Source organism: Melozone crissalis, unplaced genomic scaffold, assembly GCF_028551555.1.
Source record: "Melozone crissalis strain CALT ecotype California unplaced genomic scaffold, PUWL_Pcris_2 ptg000032l_1, whole genome shotgun sequence".
Taxonomy (NCBI): domain Eukaryota; kingdom Metazoa; phylum Chordata; class Aves; order Passeriformes; family Passerellidae; genus Melozone; species Melozone crissalis.
The window spans coordinates 3,518,894-3,539,040 of NW_026535810.1; the positions used below are offsets into that span (position 1 = coordinate 3,518,894).

A 20,147-nucleotide genomic window follows, 5' to 3' on the forward strand; every position below is an offset into this window, starting at 1 on the left:
CCGCCAGCGCTGTGCCCGCTGCAGAAGCGCCGGGTGGGTTCGGGACCGAATCGGTACCGGCTCTGGAGCGTCCCGGGCCCGCGGGGCAGCGCGGGGCAGCGGGGCCGGTTGTGCCGGGCGCGGCCGGGGCAGCCCCGGGGGCCTTGCGCGGTGCCGGCGCTCCGGCGGCGGGAGCGGCGCTGTCGCGATAGAGCGCGGCCCCGGGGCCCGGCTGTTCATCACCGGGCGGGACTATCGCGATAGAGAGATCGGCGGTGTGTCAGGGGGATTCGGTTCCCAATTGCCACCCACGTGCGCGGCCTTGCGCTGTCACAGCGCGGGATTGTCACGATAAGATCGGGCCCGCCTGGCATCGCTGTTGCGACAGAAATCTGTCCTGGAAGCCACTGCAGGCAGGGCTGTCCCACAGGGATCCCTGCGTTCCCGCGGCCCGGGCACGGAACCGGGGATGGAGCCGGCCATGGATCCGGCCGGGGCGTTCCCGGTGCTGGAGCGGGAGCTGCGGGCGGCGCTGGCCGAGGACGAGCGGCGGCAGCGGGAGGGCGAGGCCAAGCTGCGGGCGCTGCGCCAGGGCGTGCCCGACTACGGCCAGTTCAGGTCGGGGGCCCGGGGAGCGGCCCGAGGGGGCTCCGGGGCCCGGAACAGCTCCGAGGGCAGAGCCCGCTGAGTTTTGTCCCAAAACTCCTCAGGTGGCTCCTTGTGCGCTGGCATCTGTCCCTGCTCCTGGGGTGGCCTGGCTGTGGCCAGCAGTGGAGTGGCACTGTCCCCTCCCCGGGGCACTGTCACCTCCCCAGGGCACTGTCACCTCCCATTCCCACCCCAGCCCCCGTTTCTCCCCCAGGCCGTGCTGGGAGTGCAGAGCAGAGGGTGGCTGTCCCCTCTGTCTCCTGTGTCCTTCCCAGCCTGTCCCTGCTGTGCCCCGGGGGTGTGGGCAGGCTGGGATGGCCCACAGGGCATTCCCAGTGCCCTCCAGACTCCAGGAATCCCCAGGGATCCATCTGACATCCAGGTAGATCCAGGGCTTTGCCACATTCTGGGACCAGCTCAAATTCCATCCATGGAGTCACATCTGTCTCATTCCCCCTTGCCACGGATCCCTGAGGGGTAGGAAAACACCTTCAAGGGGCTTCTCCCCCAAATATTTTTATGGGATTCCTGAGAGATTTCAGGACAGGGCCTGCTCCTCCAGCCTGTCCAGCCCCTCTGGGTGCTCCACACAGAAAAATCAGAAATTAGCTCAGAGCAGCAGCTTGGAGCCTTAAAGTGTCCCTCCTGTCCCTGTTCCCTTCAGGGAGATTGTGCTGGCTTCTCACCTGAAGCCTCTGGAGAAGAAGGACAGGCTGGGACAGAGGAGGAATGTGCTGTGGAATCCCTGTGCAGGCCCAGCTCAGACAGCACCTGCCCATGCTGTGGACATCCCACAGGTGAGGGAGAGGCCCCAGCAGCTGGGAATTCCTCAGGAATCACCTGGGTGTTAATTGGAATGAGGGATTTACTCAGGATTCACTCTGGGTGTGAGCCAGCCCTCCTGGCCCTTGGAATGTCAGGGTTTGGATCAGGCTGGATTCTCTGGCTACAGAGATTCCCTGAGCACAGGGAATTAATTTAATGGTTTAATAGGCTGGGTTAATTAATCCCGCCCAATCCTGATGAGCTCACTGGGTCCCTCAGTGTTGGGGACAGGGACAGGACATTTTCTGTCCCTCCATTCATGGCTGGAGTCACCTCAGTCCTGTCCCTGCAGGACACCCTGCTGGGGTGTCCTGGTCACTGGGGGTTCCCCATGATAAGGAAATTTCCTGGATTGCCTTACAAACAATCTCAGGTGTTGTTTATGATGCTGGGGTTTCATTGACCTCTGTTTACTGTAAGATCTTTTGCAGCTCTCCTGGTTGGGGCTCCACACCCCACAGCCATCTGTGTTCACACTGGGTGTCAGAGCTCATCCACACTTCCCTTTTCCTCTGGATTTTCCTGGTTTCTCAGGGTTAAAGGGACCTGGAATTTCCTTGTCTTCCCTTTTCCCCCTTAGATTTTCCTGGTTTCTCAGGGTTAAAGGCACCTGGCATTTCCTTGTGTTCCCCTTTTCCCTCTGAATTTACCCCCTGGTTTCTCAGGCTAAAGGCACCTGGCATTCCCCTTTTCCCCCTGGATTTTCGTGGTTTCTCAGGCTAAAGGCACCTGGCTTTTCCTTTTCTTCCCTTTCCCCCCCTGGTTTCTCAGGGTTAAAGGGACCTGGAATTTCCTTGCCTTCCCCTTTCCCCCCTGGATTATCCTGGTTTCTTAGGATTAAATGCACCTGGCTTTTCCTTGTCTTCCCTTTTCCTCCTGTTTCTCAGGATTAAATGCACCTGGTATTTCCTTGTGTTCTCCTTTTCTCCCTGGATCTTGCCAAAGCCCCTGGTAAAAACATCCCAGCTATCCGTGGGCTGTTTGGGGTGAGGGAATCAAAGTCTTTAAACAAAAAAGGAGCTGAGTGTCCCTTTCTCCTCCAGGAGCTGATCCAGCTGCCCAGCACCGCTGTGGAATTTCACCGCGATTGGCGCCGGTGCCTGAAAAGTGGGACAGACAAATACCAGTTTTTGCTGGAGCTTGGAGGGGAGGCTTTGGGCAGGATTTTCCAGGCTGATGTGGGCTTTGGCCTCCTGGGGGAGTTCCTGACAGTGCTGGCAGAGAACATCCATCCTGGGGACAGAGCTGCCATCCTTCAGATCCTGCAGGGCCTGGCGGGCACCGGGCGCTTCGGGCTCAACGTGGCTCTGCTGAGCCAGGCAGAGAAGGAGAGCAGCCAGGATTTGTTCAGGAAGCTGCAGAGCAGGGATGGGCAGGCTGCTGGCCAGGGGGAAGCCCATCCCATGGAGAACCACCTGGAAAAGGAAACTGAGGAGGAGAGGACAGTGGTGGAGCTGATGAAGCGGTACCAGGTCAGCTGAGGAACACCAGGATTGAGCAGGAACCTCAAAGATGACTTTGGCATCACTTGTTGTTGTTCACAATAAAGTTTAGCTCCCAGGTTGTGGTGCTGTGATCTCTGAGCAGGATGTCCTCACAGATGGGTATGGGTAAGGAGAAAACCAAGGGAAAGAAAACAGGATGGTAGTTTTGAAGGAGAAACCCAAACCCAGATTGTGACGGTGTTCACAGGGGTCTGAGGATGAGGGAAGAGATGAGGATCTGACTCCATGTTTCAGAAGGCTGATTTATTATTTTATGATATATATTACATTAAAACTAAACTAAAAGAATAGAAGAAAGGATTTCATCAGAAGGCTGGCTAAGAATAGAATAGAAAAGAATGATAACAAAGGTTTGTGGTTTGGCTCTCTGTCTGAGCCAGCTGACTGTGATTGGCCATTAATTAGAAACAGCCACATTAGACCAATCCCAGATGCACCTGTTGCATTTCACAGCAGCAGATAACCATTGTTTACATTTTGTTCCTGAGGCTTTTCAGCTTCTCAGGAGGAAAAATCCCAAGGAAAGGATTTTCCATAAAAGATGTCTGTGACACCAGATAGTCCCTTTCCTCCTCCACCCTTGCCCACAGTTACTGGGGGGTTTTAGGAGATGTAATCAATGACAGTGACAACCAGCAAATGGCAGAGCCACCCCAGCAGACTGGAAGCACCTGCTCCCACCTGCTCTGGAGAAACCAGCAAGCACCTGATGGCAGGTCCAGGTTCATGCCTGAGGTCTGGCATGGCGAATATTGTCCTTTGTGGCAGCACTTGGGGGGACATGTGTGTCCCTGCAGTCTGCTGTGGTGTCATTCCTCCTCCCTTTACACACCTGTGGCAGCTGAGCACTGGAGACTTCAGCAAAAAAAGATCCTGGAGTTACCCAAGATTGGGATTGTCTTGGTTTGGAAAGTCAGGTGTCTGCTAAGGAAGGCAAGAGCCTCCCCTGAAATGGAGAATGTAAACCCTCCCCAGCCCTCCCCTTAATTTTAAATTAAGGGGCTCTCAGGTAAAAATGTGGGAGCAGGAAATAACAGTTCTTTAATAGGGAAAAGAAAAAAAAATTAAATAAACAATGCAGTGCACTGGAACAACACTGCCAGAGTCAGAACCCAACCTGACACCCTGTGGGTCAGGGTGTTGGTGGCAGTGCCATTGGAATTGTGGCTCAGCCCTCCTGCAGTGTCAGGGCTGGTTCTGCTGGAGCAAGGAGGATCTGCAGAGAAGGATGTATTCTTCCTCTGAAGATCCAGTGGAGGAAGAGGCAGCTGCTGTTCCTCTGGGGAATCCAGTGCAGAAAGCCGTGCTGGTGTCTCAAACCCTCTGGATTATATCTGGGCAGCAATGCTTGGCTCCTCCCTCTGGGCTCACATCTCCCAGTGGGATGTTATAGTTCTTATCAGCCGTGCAGTGACATTCAATAGCTGTTATCAGCAATGTCCCCTCCCAGGGAGGTGTGAATGTGGTCACTCAGAGAGAGAGATAAGGCAAACTGCCCACTTGACAAAGGTAATCTGCCGTACAGAAACGGGGCTGGAAACAAAACCTGCACACCTGGGCCAGGACCGACACCCCAGGGCTGTTCCCCTCAGCCCTGAGCTGGGATGTGTGGATGCCATGGGACAGAGAGAGAGAAACAGCAAGTGCTTCTCACAGCGGCTTGTGAGGAGTTTTAGGGAGCTGCAAAGATGTGATAACTTGTTGAGTATAAACAATTTGCAGGTGGTGTTTTTCTACTTTATTTTTCTGTTCCTCTGAAGGGCAGTGCGTGAGAAAGATGTTTCTGTTACTTAGCCAATAGAACAGTGTTGGGGAAGATGAAACAGGATGATTATCAATATGATTGTCTGGCAAAAGATTTTGAGAATATGGAAACTATAAGCGAGATTGAAATGAGAGCAAGCTCTGAGATCCCTCAGTTACTGAACAATTGGAAAACAATGGCGTGGCTGGCTGAAGGTGATCCCCTTTTTATGGAGCAACACCCTCTGCTTGCAGATAGGCCCAAGGGTCAGAGCAGACCCTACAGCTTGGCAGAAGGGGCCCAAAGAGGAGATTTTAGGGTTTGAAATGTAACACAGGATGGTAATGTAATGATTCTTATAGGCTGTATGGAAATGCTATAGGATTTGTATCTTGTACTAGATTGGTTAGTGAGAATCAGAATATTCAACACAGAAGAAGATTTATTGTAATGGAATGGGAACCTCGCGCTCTTAGCTCTTGCCTTTTACTCTCTTGCCCTTTTACTCTCTCACCCTCTCATCCTCTCTCCCCCTCTCTTCTCTCAGCCTGCTCTGAGCTGTGTTTGGCAGCTCCCAGCAGGGCCCTGCACCCAGGCCCTTTGCAATAAACCCCAAGTTCCACAACCTGGCTGCAGAGACCTCTCATCTCCATCCATCCTGATCCTCCTACCCCCCACACTCCTACAGACAGAATCTATTGTACCACTCTATAAAAACCGCATGGTTCTTTTGAATAAAACCTTCTTTGCCTTTTCTACCATCCTGCCTCTCACCTGTTCCTGCCTCAATCTTGGCACAAGAATGACAGGGATGTTGCCCTCCAGGGTCTCTGTTCATGTGCTCTCTGATGCCTGGCTGCAAAGCTGCCCCAGGATTTCAGTTCCAGCCAGGTCCTTTCCCAGTTCCAGGGCTGTCACAGACGGAGCCTCTGGCTGTCACTTCAGCCCGTGCTGCTGCCAGGGGAGCAGCCCAGGTGGCTGCATGCTTTTCCAGCCAGCTCCCAGCTGGGCTCCTTGGTGGCTCCTGGATTCCTGCCTGCACAAATCCCTGAGCTGTGCTGGAATTCTGCCCTTCCTGCTGCCAGCTCTGCCTCCCAACAAGCAAAACCACGGCTGCAGAGGATACAGGAGCAGCCCTCAGCTCCCAGCATTGCAGGGGTTAATCCTAGGGGGGTGAGGATTACAGGGCAGTGGGGGAAGCACTTTGGATTATATTGGGAGATTTTTAGGGATTCAGAGGGCGACGCTGCCAGGTGAGTCTTGGTGGCTGTGTTCCCCCTGGCCTGCACACACAACCCTGGCTGGTGCTCCCCTGGGGACACTGTCATGCTCTGTCTGGGGCTGAGTTTGGTGGCAAAGTGTCCAGGCCTGGAGCTGCCTCTCTGTGTGTGAGCCCTCCCAGCTCATGCTGGGGCTTTGTTGCCCTTCAAGGACCCAACCAGCTGCATCCTGCTCCATCCCTGAGTGTGGGAGATGCACATTGTTTTATTGTTTTCCATAGCTCTGTCCCTCCCTGACTTTCCTTCTCATGGCATCACCAGGTGTTTGGCTCACCATCATCGACACGGTTCAAGTGCCAGAGCATCACTGGCACCCACAGTGCCCTCCCAGACAGCAGGATTTCCCTTGGGAATGCTGAAATCCTCAAGTCACATCCTCAAACAAAGGAGATGAGCCTGGAGGGCACATCCTGCTCCCTGCTGAAACCCTGCAGTGATGCCACCACCTTTAGGGGATGTATAAGATAACTCTGTCAGGCACAAATACTGACTCCCAATTCTGTGCTGAGTTGGGTGAGTTAAAAACACCTCACAAGCAGAGACAGTTCTGAAGAAAATTGCCAGATTATTTGAAAAAAAACCCAAACACTTTCCATTCAAAAAGTCAAAACCAAACATTGAAAAAATGTTAAAACTAAAATAGGCTAAAATGGTCCTCACATTGGAAATTCCCTGCATGAGGGTGATCCAAGCTGTCCAAGTGGTGGAGCTGCTACAACTTGGCCAGTTTCCTGAACACCTCAGCCCTGCAGTGGGACAGGTGGATGAGGAAGAAGATGCCGACGATGACGGCGAAGCTGATGCCAACAGCCCTCATGACGAAGATGGACTCGGGGTCGCTGGGGCTGCGCTGGCGCCGGGGCTCGAAGGTGACAGTGAGCTGGAAGCCGGCCACCAGCTCGCCCTCCCGCCAGCAGAAGTAGGTGGCTTTGTCCCTCCTGCGCAGCCGCTGCAGGTGCAGGTGGTTCCCGTGGTCGATGAAGAGCCTCATGTGCTTCCTCACCCCCACCAGGTAGTGGGCACGGTAGAGCCGCACGGATCCCTTGTCCCAGGCCACGGCGTGCTCCGGCCGCGCCCCCGGGCACGAAATCACCAGGTCAGTTTTGGGGGGCTGGTTGTGGTACTGGATGGGGACACGAGGCAGCTGCGGCTTCTCACCCAGCTTGTAAACCACGTTGGAGATGGACTGCACGCCCTCCTCGGGGGCTTCCTTCTGCTGGCAAGGGGCCAGACAGCTCCTGACGGCCACCTCGGGGCTGCGGAGGCGGATGAGGCGCCCGAAGGGTTTGGGCACGGCCCTGGAGCCGCAGGAGCTGACGTTGGGCAGCGCCGTGCGGTAGCGGGGCTTCAGCTGGGGGCTCTGCACGTAGCACAGCCCGATGCGCCGCTGCTCGCCCCGCACCCCGCAGCGGTCACAGCGCGTCCAGTCCCAGAACGTGGTGAACAGCGTGAACTCCTTCTCCTTTTGGTCCTCTTGGACGTGCTGGTCTTTGTCCAGGAAAGCCACGGTGATCTTCTTGGTGGGCTGCACATCCACGTCGTAGCCGTAGAAGAAGAGCCCTTCCTTGGTGCCGCACAGGTAATGGCCAGAGTCCCTCACCTGGGCTCGGAACACAATCAGGCTGAACAGGCGGATGCTGAAGCGCTTCAGGAGGTCGCTGCCCGCGCGCACCTGCTTGGAATCCACGATCACGGTGCCGTTGAAGTCTGTCAGCACCGTGGTTTCGTGGCTGTGCAGGTTCTTCTGGAAGTACCAGACCACAGAGGAGGCCTCCTCGGGTTTGCACTTGCAGGGCAGCTCGAAGGTCATGTCCGCCAGGTAGGCGACGTTCTCGAACACCAGGAAGGCGGGACACGCCGTCTTCTTGAACACATCCCCTTTCTTCTCAATGGCAAAGGCCTGGAGGACATCCAGCAGGGACAGGAGAATGGTGGCTCCCAGCAGCCTCGTCCCCATCACTGCGGGTGCTCTCTGGCCCAGCAGAACTCACAGAGCCCAGGCAGGGATCTGCTGGGAGCATCCTGCCCTGGAACAGCCCAGCCTCTGTCACTCTCTCTGAAAGCAGCTCTGGAGCGTTGTCACCCACGTGCCTGGCAACAATGGAGCTGTGCTGGGACCAGCGGAACCCCCAACACCTCATCATGGTTTGAGCTGGGTGGGAACTTAGAGAGGATCTCTAGTGCAGATCAACATCTCCATGGCTGTGCTGTTGGGAAGGTATTAGCTTTTGAGGCAGAGAATTTTTGGGTTGTGCTTTAGTTATTAGGTCAAAGAGAACCTTCGACCATGGCCTGGCCAGTCTGATGAGAGGGAAGGTTTGGGGGGTGGGTTCCAAATGTTTGTGCCATTGTTTCCTCCTAGGGAGGAGACCAGGCCAGCCTGATGTTCCTTGGCTCGAGATGAGGATCACAGGGCAAACCCCATCGGTGCAGATTTGGCTGTGGTGGAACCTCTCACACCCCACACGGTTTTCTGATGCCCTCTCTGAAGTGCCTGGACACAAAGAGTCACAGCATGGGGAACAAACAAGAACTGGAAATGTGAGTGTGCAGTGGCAGAGCTGTGATCCCATTGCAATGACAGTGGGACAGCTCACCTGACTGGGATGCTGTCATGGATGGCCATGGCCACGTGCCCCCCACATCCCTCACCTGCACTCAGGGACACTCAGCAGAGGAACCCACAAGCCCTGGGATGATGGAGAAGGAGGACAGAACCCAACCCCAGAGCCAGAACCATTTCCAGGCTCCCCACATTAGGAGGAGGAAGGAGAGAACAGCCGCGTGTTGACCCTTGGATTTGGGACAGAACAATTTATTAAAAACACAACAACCTATTTCCTAAACCCACTCATAACCTGCAAACACACATACAGCACTGTGCCAACAGCGGGGGCACAGAGGTGGGCACTGGGCTGGAACCACGGCCAGAAGGGCGGTATGGGGCAGGAGCTCGAGGAGCTGCCGGAGGAGCTGGAGGCCTTTGGGGTTTGGGCGCTGGGAGGGGTGCTGGGGAGGGGGCTCGGGGGGGCTTCCCGGAGCTCTGGCTGCTGCTGCTGCTGCTCAGGGCTCGGGGGAAGCAGCTCTGGAGCCGGCCCGGGCAGGGGGCTGGGGGTCCGTGCTGGTGCCGCGGTGCCAGGGCTCTGGGTGCCCGGCCGAGGGGAGGGCTGGCAGCTGGCACTGCTGGCACTGCGGGGCGCCAGGGGCACGGGGGAGCTCTGCCCTGCCCCAGGAGTGCTTGCTGCCTTCCAGCCCCGCTGGCGCTTCCTCCGTGTTCGGGAGCCACGGGAGGTTTCTGGTTGGGAATCGCTGCTCGACTCGAGCATCCTCATCACCGGCCACACAGAGATGGGGCTGGAGCACGGGGAGAGCTCCTGGCAGCACAGCGGGGCCGTGATGGGCACAGGGGAGTCTGGCATGGTCACAGGAGCCTCGGCTGAGAGAGCAGAGAAGAAACAGAATCACCTCCGTGTCTGCAGCTCGGGAGCACCCCCAACCCCCGGGGCACCCCCACTGTCCCCATCCCAAATCCTCACCTGCAGAGCTCAGCTGCATTCCTGGGGCTGGGGCAGCCTCGCTGAGCTCTTCAAGGCAACAGGGAAGTGCAGCTTCCTCCAGCCCTGGGGACTCCTCCAGATATTTGGGCTCCTCCAGACCTGGGGATTCCTCCAGATCTTCGGGCTCCTCCAGCCCTGAGGACTCCTCCAGATCTTCGGGCTCCTCCAGCCCTGAGGACTCCTCCAGCCCTGAGGACTCCTCCAGATCTCTGGGCTCCTGCAGCCCTGGGGACTCCTCCAGATATTTGGGCTCCTCCATCCCTGAGGACTCCTCCAGCCCTGGGGACTCCTCCAGATCTTTGGACGCCTCCAGATCTTTGGGCTCCTCCAGCCTTGTGGTCTCCCCCAGCCTTATGGACTCTTCCAGCCCTGTGGGCTCCTCCATCCTGGTAAGTTCCTTCAGCCCTGTGAGCTCCTCCAGCCCTGGGAGCTGTTCCAGCCCTGTGGGCTCCTCCATCCCTGTGGGTTTCTCCATCCCTGGGAGCTCCTCCATCCCTGGGAGCTCCTCCAGCCCTGTGGGTTCCTCCATCCCTGTAAGCTCTTCCAGCCCTGTGAGCTCCTCCATCCCTGGAAGCTCCTCCAGCCCTGTGGGTTCCTCCAGCCCTGTGGGTTCCTCCATCCCTGTAAGCTCTTCCAGCCCTGTGAGCTCCTCCATCCCTGGAAGCTCCTCCAGCCCTGTGGGTTCCTCCATCCCTGTAAGCTCTTCCAGCCCTGTGAGCTCCTCCATCCCTGGAAGCTCCTCCAGCCCTGTGGGTTCCTCCAGCCCTGTGGGTTCCTCCAGCCCTGTAAGCTCTTCCATCCCTGTAAGCTCTTCCATCTCTGTGAGCTCCTCCAGCCCTGTGAGCTCCTCCAGCCCTGTGAGCTCCTCCATCCCTGTGAGCTCCTCCAGCCCTGTGAGCTCCTCCAGCCCTGTGAGATCCTCCAGCCCTGTGGGCTCCTCCACTTCCTTTGTCTTCTCAGTAATTTCATCAGGGCAGGGTCTGTGAGTAGAGATTTGGGGAAAGAGTGTCAGACTTGGAATGTGGGATATTCCCGAGCTGTAAATGCCCTCCTAGAGGGCCTGAGCTGTGAGGTGTGTGTGCACCTGTGGGTGACAAGGGGCCCAGGGACAGGCCAGCATCTCCAAGCTCAGCCCTGGTCCCCACATCCATCCGACCATGGACAGTCTGCCCAGGCTGAGAGGAGACAGCAGGACATGGGGAGGACACACGGACACTCACTTCTGCTCCTGGTCCTGCTGAGGGGGACTTGGTGTCTTGGTCTGGAGCTGCAGATCGGACGGGGAGGCTGTTCTGGAGCTGCAGGGAGATGCCCCAGTGTCCTGCAGGGACTGGGGTCAGGCAGTGGTTAAAACACAACAGTGCAGCATGAACCCATCTCCAGGGCTGCTCCTCAGCCTCCTCCAGGCTCCAAGGGGTTGGTGGCACACCTACCCCTTCCCTCCCCCTTTCCCCGGGCTTAAAAAGACACGGGACCATGTGGTTGCTGTTCTGTTGGAGCTGTTACCAGATCAGAGATCTGTGACCCTGGAATAAAACTCTGGATCAAACTCTCTGGCAGAATCCATCTCCTTTTCCTCTTCACCTCACCTAAAGCCTTTCCACCAGAGGTAAACCTGAGTTCCTGCTTGCCTGGACTTGTTCCAAATGCCAACTGCAACATCCAGCTTAGCCAAAGGTGTCTCTGATGTGAAATCACCACAGCTGCCACCCTTGGTCAAGTAGCAAGAGCCAGACCAGCCCAGGCATGTCCCATCCAGCTATATTGGGATTTAATTCCAATATATTGGCGCCCAACGTGGGGCAGCTCCATCCTGGGGATGGATCAGTCAGGGAAGAGACCCCTGAGGTGGCACCCTCACTTTTGCTGCAGCATCCAGCCAGCCAAAGGTGTCTGTGGGGTGAAACCACCACAGCTGCCACCCTTGGTCAAGCAGCAAGGGCCAGACGAGCCCAGGCACGTTGGACCCGGCAATATTGGGATCATATTCCAATGCACCCCACCACAGACCCCCCAGCAGCTCCCAAGCCCGCGGGGCCGTCCCGGTGCTCACCGGCAGCATGATGTGCCGGGCGCGGCTGGCGAAGCGCAGCGTGCTGTAGGTGTCGGGGCCGGCGGCCGCCGCGGGGCTCACGGCGGCGATCACGGTGCTGCGGAAGCTGCCCACCAGCGAATCCTTCAGCAGCAGTGTCAGTTTGCTGTCCCGGAACGGCACGTGGCTCTGCCCGCCCTGTCCCGAGATATCGCTCAGCTCCGGGCCGTGGGGACACCACCCCGGAGCCGCCCCGGGGAGCCGCACTCACCTTGGCTCCGGCCAGAGCACGGACCACGCTTTTGAAGGCCAGCAGGGAGCGGTTGATGCTGGTGCCCTCCCACATCCCCTCTCCCCGGCCCGGCGTGTCCCAGGCTCGCTCCGAGCCCGCCAGGTCGATGAAGCTCAGCTTGGCCACACGCGGGTCCCTGGCGGGGCCACCGGTGATGTCCCAGTGCTTCACCTGGATCTGGGGACAGAGAGGGCTGAGATGGCTCCACACAGGTGCTCTGGGCTCTGTGCTTTCAGGGAGCCTTTTCAAGAGCCAGGGAATCCAGAGGGAGGAGAGGAACCTGGCATGTTGGAAGGATGAGCCAAACACCCGATGATGACACAAGGAGCAGAGGCAGGGAAGGGATGTGGCAGGGAGGGACAGCTATGGGAGCAATCAGCATCTCCCAGACTCGATGATAGAGAGGGGTATGGCTGGGCAGGTCCTCAGAGGGACTGGAAAAGCATGAAGCCACCTGCCAGCAGCAAGGGGTGAGGCAGCAGGCTCAGGCTGAAGGGACAGCCCTGGAATTGGGCAAGGACCTGGCTGGAACTGAAATCCAGGGGCAGCTTTTCACCAGAGCACATGAACAGAGCCCCTGGGGAGCAACATCCCCAGCTCAGGGCTGAGGGGGACAGCCCTGGGGCTGCCCAGGTGTGCATGTTTGTTTCCAGCCCTGTTTGCAGCGGCCCTCACCTGGAAGATGGCGTGGGAGCGGGAGGAGGCGGCGTTGGCCTTGGTGGAGCGCTGGGCCCGGTTTTTGTTGCCTTTGGCCAACAAGGCCAGGAGCTGCTCTGGAGTTGTGGGCTGAGGGAGAAGGGGCAGGGGCTGGATCAGCACCTGGGCACCCTGAGGCCGAGCAGCCCCGGGCAGTGCCAGCTCTGCAGGGCCCTGGTAGCTCAGGGCCACCTCTGCTGCCAGCCAGGAGCCAGGAGCACCTGGGACCTCCCCAGCCCGTGTCCCCAGGGCTGCCAGCACCATGTAGATGAGTCTGTCCCAGCCCAAGTGCCCTCCTTGTGCTCAGACCTGGTGCAAGGAGAGGCCCTGTGCCACGACTCCTTTCCCAGGCTGCTCCCAGACGTTCAGAGGGCCCTGGGGCTTCAGCAGGTCATAGACACGTTCCTTGTACACCTGGAGAAGGACATCAAGGTCAGGGTGATGTTTGAAATCTCTGGGAGGGAGCTGGGTACCCCTGCAGGATCTGGCACAGCCAGGGGTTCCCCCTGACCCCACCTCTGGCACCTCATTCCACCAGGAGCAGCTGATGGGGCTCAGAAGGCAGGGCCAGCTCCCAGAGCTCTGCTGGGCACTTTCCCCAACCCTGCTCCTCTCCAGCCCTTCCAGGAGGCCCTCACTGCTCTGTGGAGCACAGCAAGGGAGAGGAAATCCCTGCTCTAGCACAGAGGGAGGAACAGCAGCAGGTGGATGATCCTGCCAACCCCAGGGTACACTGCAGGTACCCTGAGTGTGGCTCTGGATCAACCCCAAATCTCCTCCCCGGGGACCCTGAGGCAGGAGGGGACACACTGAGCCACAGCAAACCTGCTGGTAGGAGACCAGGACCTCCGAGCTCCTGTCCTTCATGGCCTCGAGCCTCTTGTAGAGCTCCACCGTGGCCAGGTGCACAATGCCAGGAGTCCTCTTGGTGCCCACCATGGTGTGGGTCTTCCCAACCCCTGAGGCTCCGTAGGCAAACACTGAAAGGAGAAGGCATGGGAGGTGAAATGATCTAAGAGCAGGAGAGGAGGAGGAGGAGGGAGGAGGAGAAGGAGGAGGAGAAGGAGAAGGAGAAGGAGAAGAAAGAAGGAGAAGAAAGAAGGAGAAGAAAGAAGGAGAAGAAAGAAGGAGAAAGAAGGAGAAAGAAGGAGAAAGAAGGAGAAAGAAGAAGGAGAAAGAAGGAGAAAGAAGGAGAAAGAAGGAGAAAGAAGGAGAAAGAAGGAGAAAGAAGGAAAAAGAAGGAGAAAGGAGCTTATCTGCTTCCCACACAGATAAGACACAAGGTAACACTCATAACCTTCCCCACTGCTCCTCAGGGCAGTTTTTCTCCCTGGTTTCAGCCTCTCTAGTGCAGCAGGGATAGGAGGAGTCTCCAGGTGAGCGCTGCTTCCATGCTCAGGTCACCTCTGACCCTCTCCCCACGAGGCATTTCTGCTTCCTCTCTTTCACCCCCATGTTCCAGCACCTCCTCTGAGGCCTCCCCATCAGAGTGGGACACACTGATCTGGAGCCTCAGCCCTCTCCTGACTCAGTGCTGGGGCCTGGGGACAGGGACAGCCCTTCAGTGGCTCTCAGGAGCTGGATCAGCATCCCCTGGTGTGAGCTCCTGGTGCAGGGAGAGCCTGGGCTGCTCCTGGGAATGCTCCTGTGCCATGCAATGCTGGGAACAGCTCTGGGGCTGTGGGAGCTGTCCAGGACCTGTCAGACCTGGATTTCCAGAGCCCATTCCAGCCTGGAAAGTGATGGCAAAGCCAAGGGGCTCTTTCTCCGTGCATCCACCACATTTCTGCCCATCCTTCCTGACCCAGGACAGACAAGAGCAAGTAATCCTTGTTCCTCCAAATGCCTGGCCAGCTCTGCCCAGCCAGGGATCCATGGGGAAGCTCGAAGGGATTTAGGGTCTTTGGGGAGTCTCTGGGGGTCCAGGGGAGCTGTAGGAGCATGAAGGGGTTTGTGGGGTCGTTTGGAACCCAAAGAGAGGTCAGGGTTTTGGGAGAGGCTGTGGGAGCCTGAAGAGGGTTCAGGCTCATGGGGAGCTCCAAAGGGGCACCGGGATTGGCACGGGGAGGGGTGGGCACAGACCCTGGGGAGGGATCTTTCTGTCCCAACACCCACATCCATCCTCTCCACCCCATTCCCACAGTGCTGAGCACTGCTGGAACCAACACGCTGTGTGATTTTGGGTTGCTGTTGTGTCACCCCATTCCCAAAGATCCATGGGGGCCTCCAAATTAAATCCTGAGCCCCCCCAGCCTGGCAGGGATGGGGCAGGGGCTCCTGCAAGGATCAGGGCTGTGTGAAGGACTCACCGGAGCAGTTGTAGCCAGCGAGGAGCGTGTCCAGCAGAGGCAGCGTGGTGTGCTCGAACACCTCCTCCTGCGTGGCCCTCTCGCCAAAAACGTGGTCGAACTCGAACTCGAGGCTCCTGCGGCGGCGGCCGGGGCCGGGGCCGGGGCCGGTGCCGGGGCCGGTGCCACCGGGTTCCTCGGAGGTGAAGAGCACGGCGCGCTGGCTCAGGACGTGCAGGACGGAGGGCGCAGCTCGCTCCCGGGGGTTGGGGGGTCTCACACGCAGCACCACGGCCACGGAGCCCTCCTGGGGAGGGGCCTCTGCCCCCCAGCAGGCACCTGGGGCTGGGGCATCGGGCTGCTCCGGGCTCCCCATCCACTGATCCTGGTCCTCCTGTGGTCTGGGGGGGGATAGGGTCAGCTGGAGGGTGCATGGGGGAGAGAGATCCCCAGGCTGGGCGAGGCCTCAGAGCTTTCCCCCTTCACCAGGGTCTGTGCCCACCCCCTCCCTGTGCCAATCCTGGTCTCCCTTTGGAGCTCCCCATGAGCCTGAACTCCCTCCAGGCTCCCACAGCCTCTCCCAAAACCTTCACCCCTCTTCGGGTCTCTTGGGATTCCAAACAACCCTACAAACCCCTTCATGCTCTTACTGCTCTCCTAGACCCACAGAGACTCCCCAAAGACCCTAAATCCCTTTGAGACACAGCTCTTTCCCACAGCCCAACATCCCCCTTCCAGCCCACTCAGCCTCCCCACATTTTGGCCCCCACAGCCCCTCTCATGACAGAATCCCAGAATCACAGAACGCCAGAATCCTGGAATCCCAGAACCCCAGAATCACAGAATCCCAGATCCCAGAATAATGAGGTTGGAAGAGACCTCTAAGATGATCGAATCCAACCTATGCCCTAATGTCACAGACAATTTTTATAAAAAGTCTTTTCTTTAGGACTTTTTCTCCTGAGAAGCTCAAAGGCCTCAGGAACAAAATGCAAATAATGGTTATCTGCTGCTGTGGAATGCAACACGTGCATCTGTGATTGGTCTCATGTGGTTGTTTCTAATTTATGGCCAATCACAGTCAGCTGGCTCAGACAGAGAGTCTGAACCACAAACCTTTGTTATCATTCTTTTCTATTCTTAGCTTAGCCAGCCTTCTGATGAAACCTTTTCTTCTATTCTTTTAGTATAGTTTTAATGTAATATATATAATAAAATAATACATCAAGCCTTCTGAAACGTGGAGTCAGATCCTCATCTCTTAGCTCATTTTAGGACCCCTGTGAACACTGTCACACCCTAACACCTCAACTCCCCACATTTTGGCCCCCACAGCCCCTCTCACCACAGAATCACACAATAATGAGGTTGGAAGAGACCTCTAAGGTCATCGAGTCCAACCCATACCCTAACACCGCACCTAGACTCCAGCACCATGCCCAGTCTTTTTATAAACACACCCAGAGATGGTGACTGCACCACCTCCCTGGGAAGAGCATTTATTCCTCTTTCCACCCCCCTATCGCTCCTCAGAGCCCCCTCCCACCGCCCTGCAGCCCCCCAGAACTGACCCAGCCACCGCATTCCCCGCGGGGACAGCAGCACCCACGCCTGAGGTCGGCATGGCCGGGCAAGGGACGAGGCAGAGCCCCGGACACCGGGAACGCCGAGAGCGGAGCGGCCACCGGAGCGCGGCGGAGCGGGGACAGCGCGGCCGTTGTCACCGGGGACCCGCCGGTGCCTGGCAGCCCTGGAACGTTGGCGCTTGTGGCCATGGAGCCGGGCCGGGAACAACGGAGCCCCCGAGGATGCATTGCCGTGGAATGACGGCGTCACTGAGGGGTTTGGGCTGGACCCGGGGCGGTGATCTCGCCCTCCTCTGGCCGGGATGCGTTTGGTGTTTGGCGTTTGGCTCGGGTGCAGCTTTTCCTCCACCAGAACCCCCCAGTCCTTCTCCGCAGACTCTCAGCTCTTCTCTCACTCTGTGCTGGTGCTGGGACTGTCCCTGTGCAGGTGCAGCCCCTTCCCTTGGCTTTATTGAATTTCACTGTGTCCTTATCTGCAGACTCTCAGCTCTTCTCCCACTCTGTGCTGGTGCTGGGACTGTCCCTGTGCTGGTGCAGCCCCTTCCCTTGGTTTTATTGTCCTTCCCTGCAGGACTCTCAGCTCTTCTCCCACTCTGTGCTGGCGCAGCCCCTTCTCTCGGCTTTGTTGAACTTCACTGTGACCTCTTGGTGCCACTTCTCCAGCTTGTCCTGGATGTCACCAGCACTGCAGCTTTGTGTCACCTTTGTGAACACGCTCACTGCGTCAGTGAGGAAGGGACTGCAGAGCCCCGGTGACACTCAGAGCCCTCAGGGACACCTTTGTCACCTTGTCACCATCCAGCCAGTCCCTGAGCCCCCTCTCACAGCCGTGTCCCCCCAGCTCAGGGATGAGGATGGATTTTGGAAGGGGATGAAGGCAGCTCCGGGCAGAGGGTGCAGCTGTGGATTGGGGTGTCTGGGGATGGGGATTATAAGGATGTCTGTGGTTTGGGGATGGGGATTGGGGTCTCTGGGGATGGGGGTGTCTGGGGATGGGGATTGGGGTCTCTGGGGATGCTGCTCTGTCACACTTTGGGGTCTGCAATGAGGTCCCTTGTGCTGAGGAGCACATTTAGGGCACAAAGCTGCTGGGGCAGCTGCCCTGGGAGTGCAGGGGAAATGGGCAGAGCCCCCAGCAAGTGGGCAGGAGCTGGCACTGACCCCAAAAGGCCCTGCAGTGCCAGGGAGGTGACAGGGACACAGCAGGAGAGGATGGCTCAGCTGGAACACCCCTCTGCCAGGAGGGGATGGAGCCTGGGAGGTTCTTTGTTGGCTCCACCTCGAGCTGTCACTGAGCTGCTGCAGCAGGATTAAATTCCTTAAAGGAGCCAGAGCCTGGCACTGCTCTCTGGGAGCCCTGGGGCTGAGCTGGAGAGGAAACCAGGAGCAAATGTGGGATGGGCTGTGGGGGAGCCAACAGGGCCAGAGCAGCTCCAGGATGGGTGACAGTGAAGTTTCCTGAACAGTTTCTGACCCAGATGGGACCCCAGGTCACCTTCCTTCTCCCAACATCCAACACCAGGTGACCGACTCAACATGTCAATATGTAGAGAACAATCAACCCTTTTTTTGTGATTTTATATTGATAATTCTTTCTGGCCTATGGCAACCCTGTTGACCTTAATTTTGTTGCTTGGTACCTGCAATAATAATGTGTGTCAGGGTAATGTTAAATCCCTTCTGGTTTTGAGTATATTAGCAGGAATGCCATGTTAAAATCAAGGGAGGAATTCCTGGTGAGGAACCTCTGGAGCTGCTGCTGAGAAGGGGCTTCAGTGCCAGTCTGGAGGGGCAGGAATGTGATGATGGATGGATGGATGGATGGATGGATGGATAGCCAGAAAGTTTGCTGAACAATTGCTGATCCATATGGGATCCCAGCCCACCTTCCTTCTCCAAACACCCAACTGCTGCTGCTGGATGAGTTCACCTGGCCTCCTTGCAGCAGGGAGGGAACAAAGGGAGAGTGTTAAAATTTCCTGAGCATATTCCACATCAATTCTAAGAGTGGGTCTGACTCTCTCCATTGTGCAGCATTTTGGTGCAGTTCCTGCAGTGGATGGAGCACAGGGCCGGGCTATGGGTCCAAAGGAGCCTGGAGCCCTTTAACCATTTTGAAGGATGCAGTGAGAAATGTTTACAATCATGGGCTGTACCACGTGCTGTACTGTGTTTGGTACACGGTGATTCCTTCCCGAGGCACTTCCATGGCAGAGCTCCCGGGCTGCCCGTGCTGTGTGGCCGGGCCGGGCACGGACCCCGGGGAAGGAGCCGCTCCCTCGGGATGTGCCCAGGGAGCCTCCTGGGGAAGGGGATCCAGGCCAGGGAGAGGCGCCCCGGCTCCAAGCCTCTCCTGTAGCTATTCAGGCCATGGTGGTGACACCGTCCCCTCAGGGGCCGCTCAGCCCCTCACGACCTGCCGCCCTCTTCAGCCACGGCCTCCTCACTGCGCCTGTCCCTCCTCTGGGGCCCCAAAACCCCTCGTACAGGGCACTGCACCCACTTAGTGTACTAACCCTAACCACGACCACGACCACGACCACGACCACGACCACGACCACGACCACGACCACGACCACGGCCCCGGCCCCGGCCCCGGCCCCGGCCCCGGCCCCGGCCCCGGCCCCGGCCCCGGCCCCGGCCCCAGCCCCTCCGCTCTAAGCAGGTTCCTACCCCCGCACCGCTTTTAAATTGCCCGCGAGGCCCCTCCCTGCTTCCTGATTGGCTCCGCTACGCCTTTCCGACTCCCATTGGCTGCGCTCCGCGCGGTGCATCATGGGGGTTGTAGTGCCGAGCCCCTCGCGATGCGCTATGGGGGCTGCGGTCTCGGCGCCGCCTGCGCCCCCTGCCGGCGGCAGCAGCTCTTGCAGCTCCGAGCCCCGGCAGGCGAGAAAGGGGAAGGGCCCGGGGGTACCGGGGGGTTCTGGAAGATCCAGGGGGGCCCTGGGAGGTTCCGAAGGGTCCCCAGGTTGCAATTCGTTCTCAGGGACCTTCTTCTCGAAGCTGCGATCCAGCCTGGCCCCGCCGCCGCCTCCAGCCGGGATCGGTGCCGGGGAACAGCGCCGGGAGCCGCAGGGGCTTGGGAACAAACACACACATCTGGAACACACACACACATCTGGAATGAACACACACATCTGGGACACACACACTCACCTGGGGGCACGCACATGCCCGTGACACAGACAAACAGACAGACACACACCTGAGGGACACACATACACCTTGGGGCACAGACAGACACCTGAGGGACACACACACACTGGGGACATCAAAACTCATTCTTGAGGACACACGGACACACACACATACATCCAGGAGGACACCCAGCCCCGTCCTGTCCCCACGGCCATTCCGTGTCCCCAGGGCTCCCATCCTCTGTCCCCAGCACAGCCGCTGTCACCTCGAATCGCGCCACGTCCCGCCCGTGCCGAGGCAGCGGTGACGGGCGCAGTGCCCGGGGGTCCCGATGGCTCCGTGTGTCCCTCCCCAGCAGTGACAATGCTGTGTTTCTCGGGGGACACCACCTCATGGGGACAGGGCTTGGGTAAGGGTGGCACCCAAGTGTCCCCATGACAGCGGTGCAGGGACAGGGACTGGTTTGATAAAGGAAGCGGCGCCGGGGTGGGAGGTGGAGGTGGTGGCACAAAGACCCCGTCCCCGGCGTTGGGGACATTGGGGACACTGGGGACACACACAGCAGACCGGCACAGAT

The 20,147-nt window shown here is 58.1% G+C and overlaps 3 protein-coding genes across 3 annotated transcripts; 1 reads left to right on the plus strand and 2 right to left on the minus strand.

Annotated features, from left to right (window-relative positions):
* Positions 1 to 444: 444 nt before the first annotated feature.
* Positions 445 to 2,947, plus strand: CCDC103 (coiled-coil domain containing 103). Its single transcript, XM_054281624.1, has 3 exons — positions 445 to 597; positions 1,292 to 1,424; positions 2,496 to 2,947. The coding sequence occupies exons 1-3, from the start codon at positions 449 to 451 to the stop codon at positions 2,931 to 2,933; spliced, it is 720 nt and encodes a 239-aa protein (XP_054137599.1). The 5' UTR covers positions 445 to 448; the 3' UTR covers positions 2,934 to 2,947.
* A 3,746-nt stretch (positions 2,948 to 6,693) lies between these two features.
* FAM187A (family with sequence similarity 187 member A) lies at positions 6,694 to 7,938 on the minus strand. Its single transcript, XM_054281371.1, has one exon. The coding sequence runs from the start codon at positions 7,936 to 7,938 to the stop codon at positions 6,694 to 6,696; it is 1,245 nt and encodes a 414-aa protein (XP_054137346.1).
* An 877-nt stretch (positions 7,939 to 8,815) lies between these two features.
* Positions 8,816 to 16,621, minus strand: KIF18B (kinesin family member 18B). Its single transcript, XM_054281372.1, is given in 10 exon segments — positions 8,816 to 9,417; positions 9,518 to 9,968; positions 11,592 to 11,768; positions 11,842 to 12,039; positions 12,538 to 12,648; positions 12,868 to 12,972; positions 13,384 to 13,538; positions 14,868 to 15,161; positions 15,164 to 15,247; positions 16,456 to 16,621. Coding segments are annotated over 10 exon segments (2,343 nt in total).
* Positions 16,622 to 20,147: the final 3,526 nt, after the last annotated feature.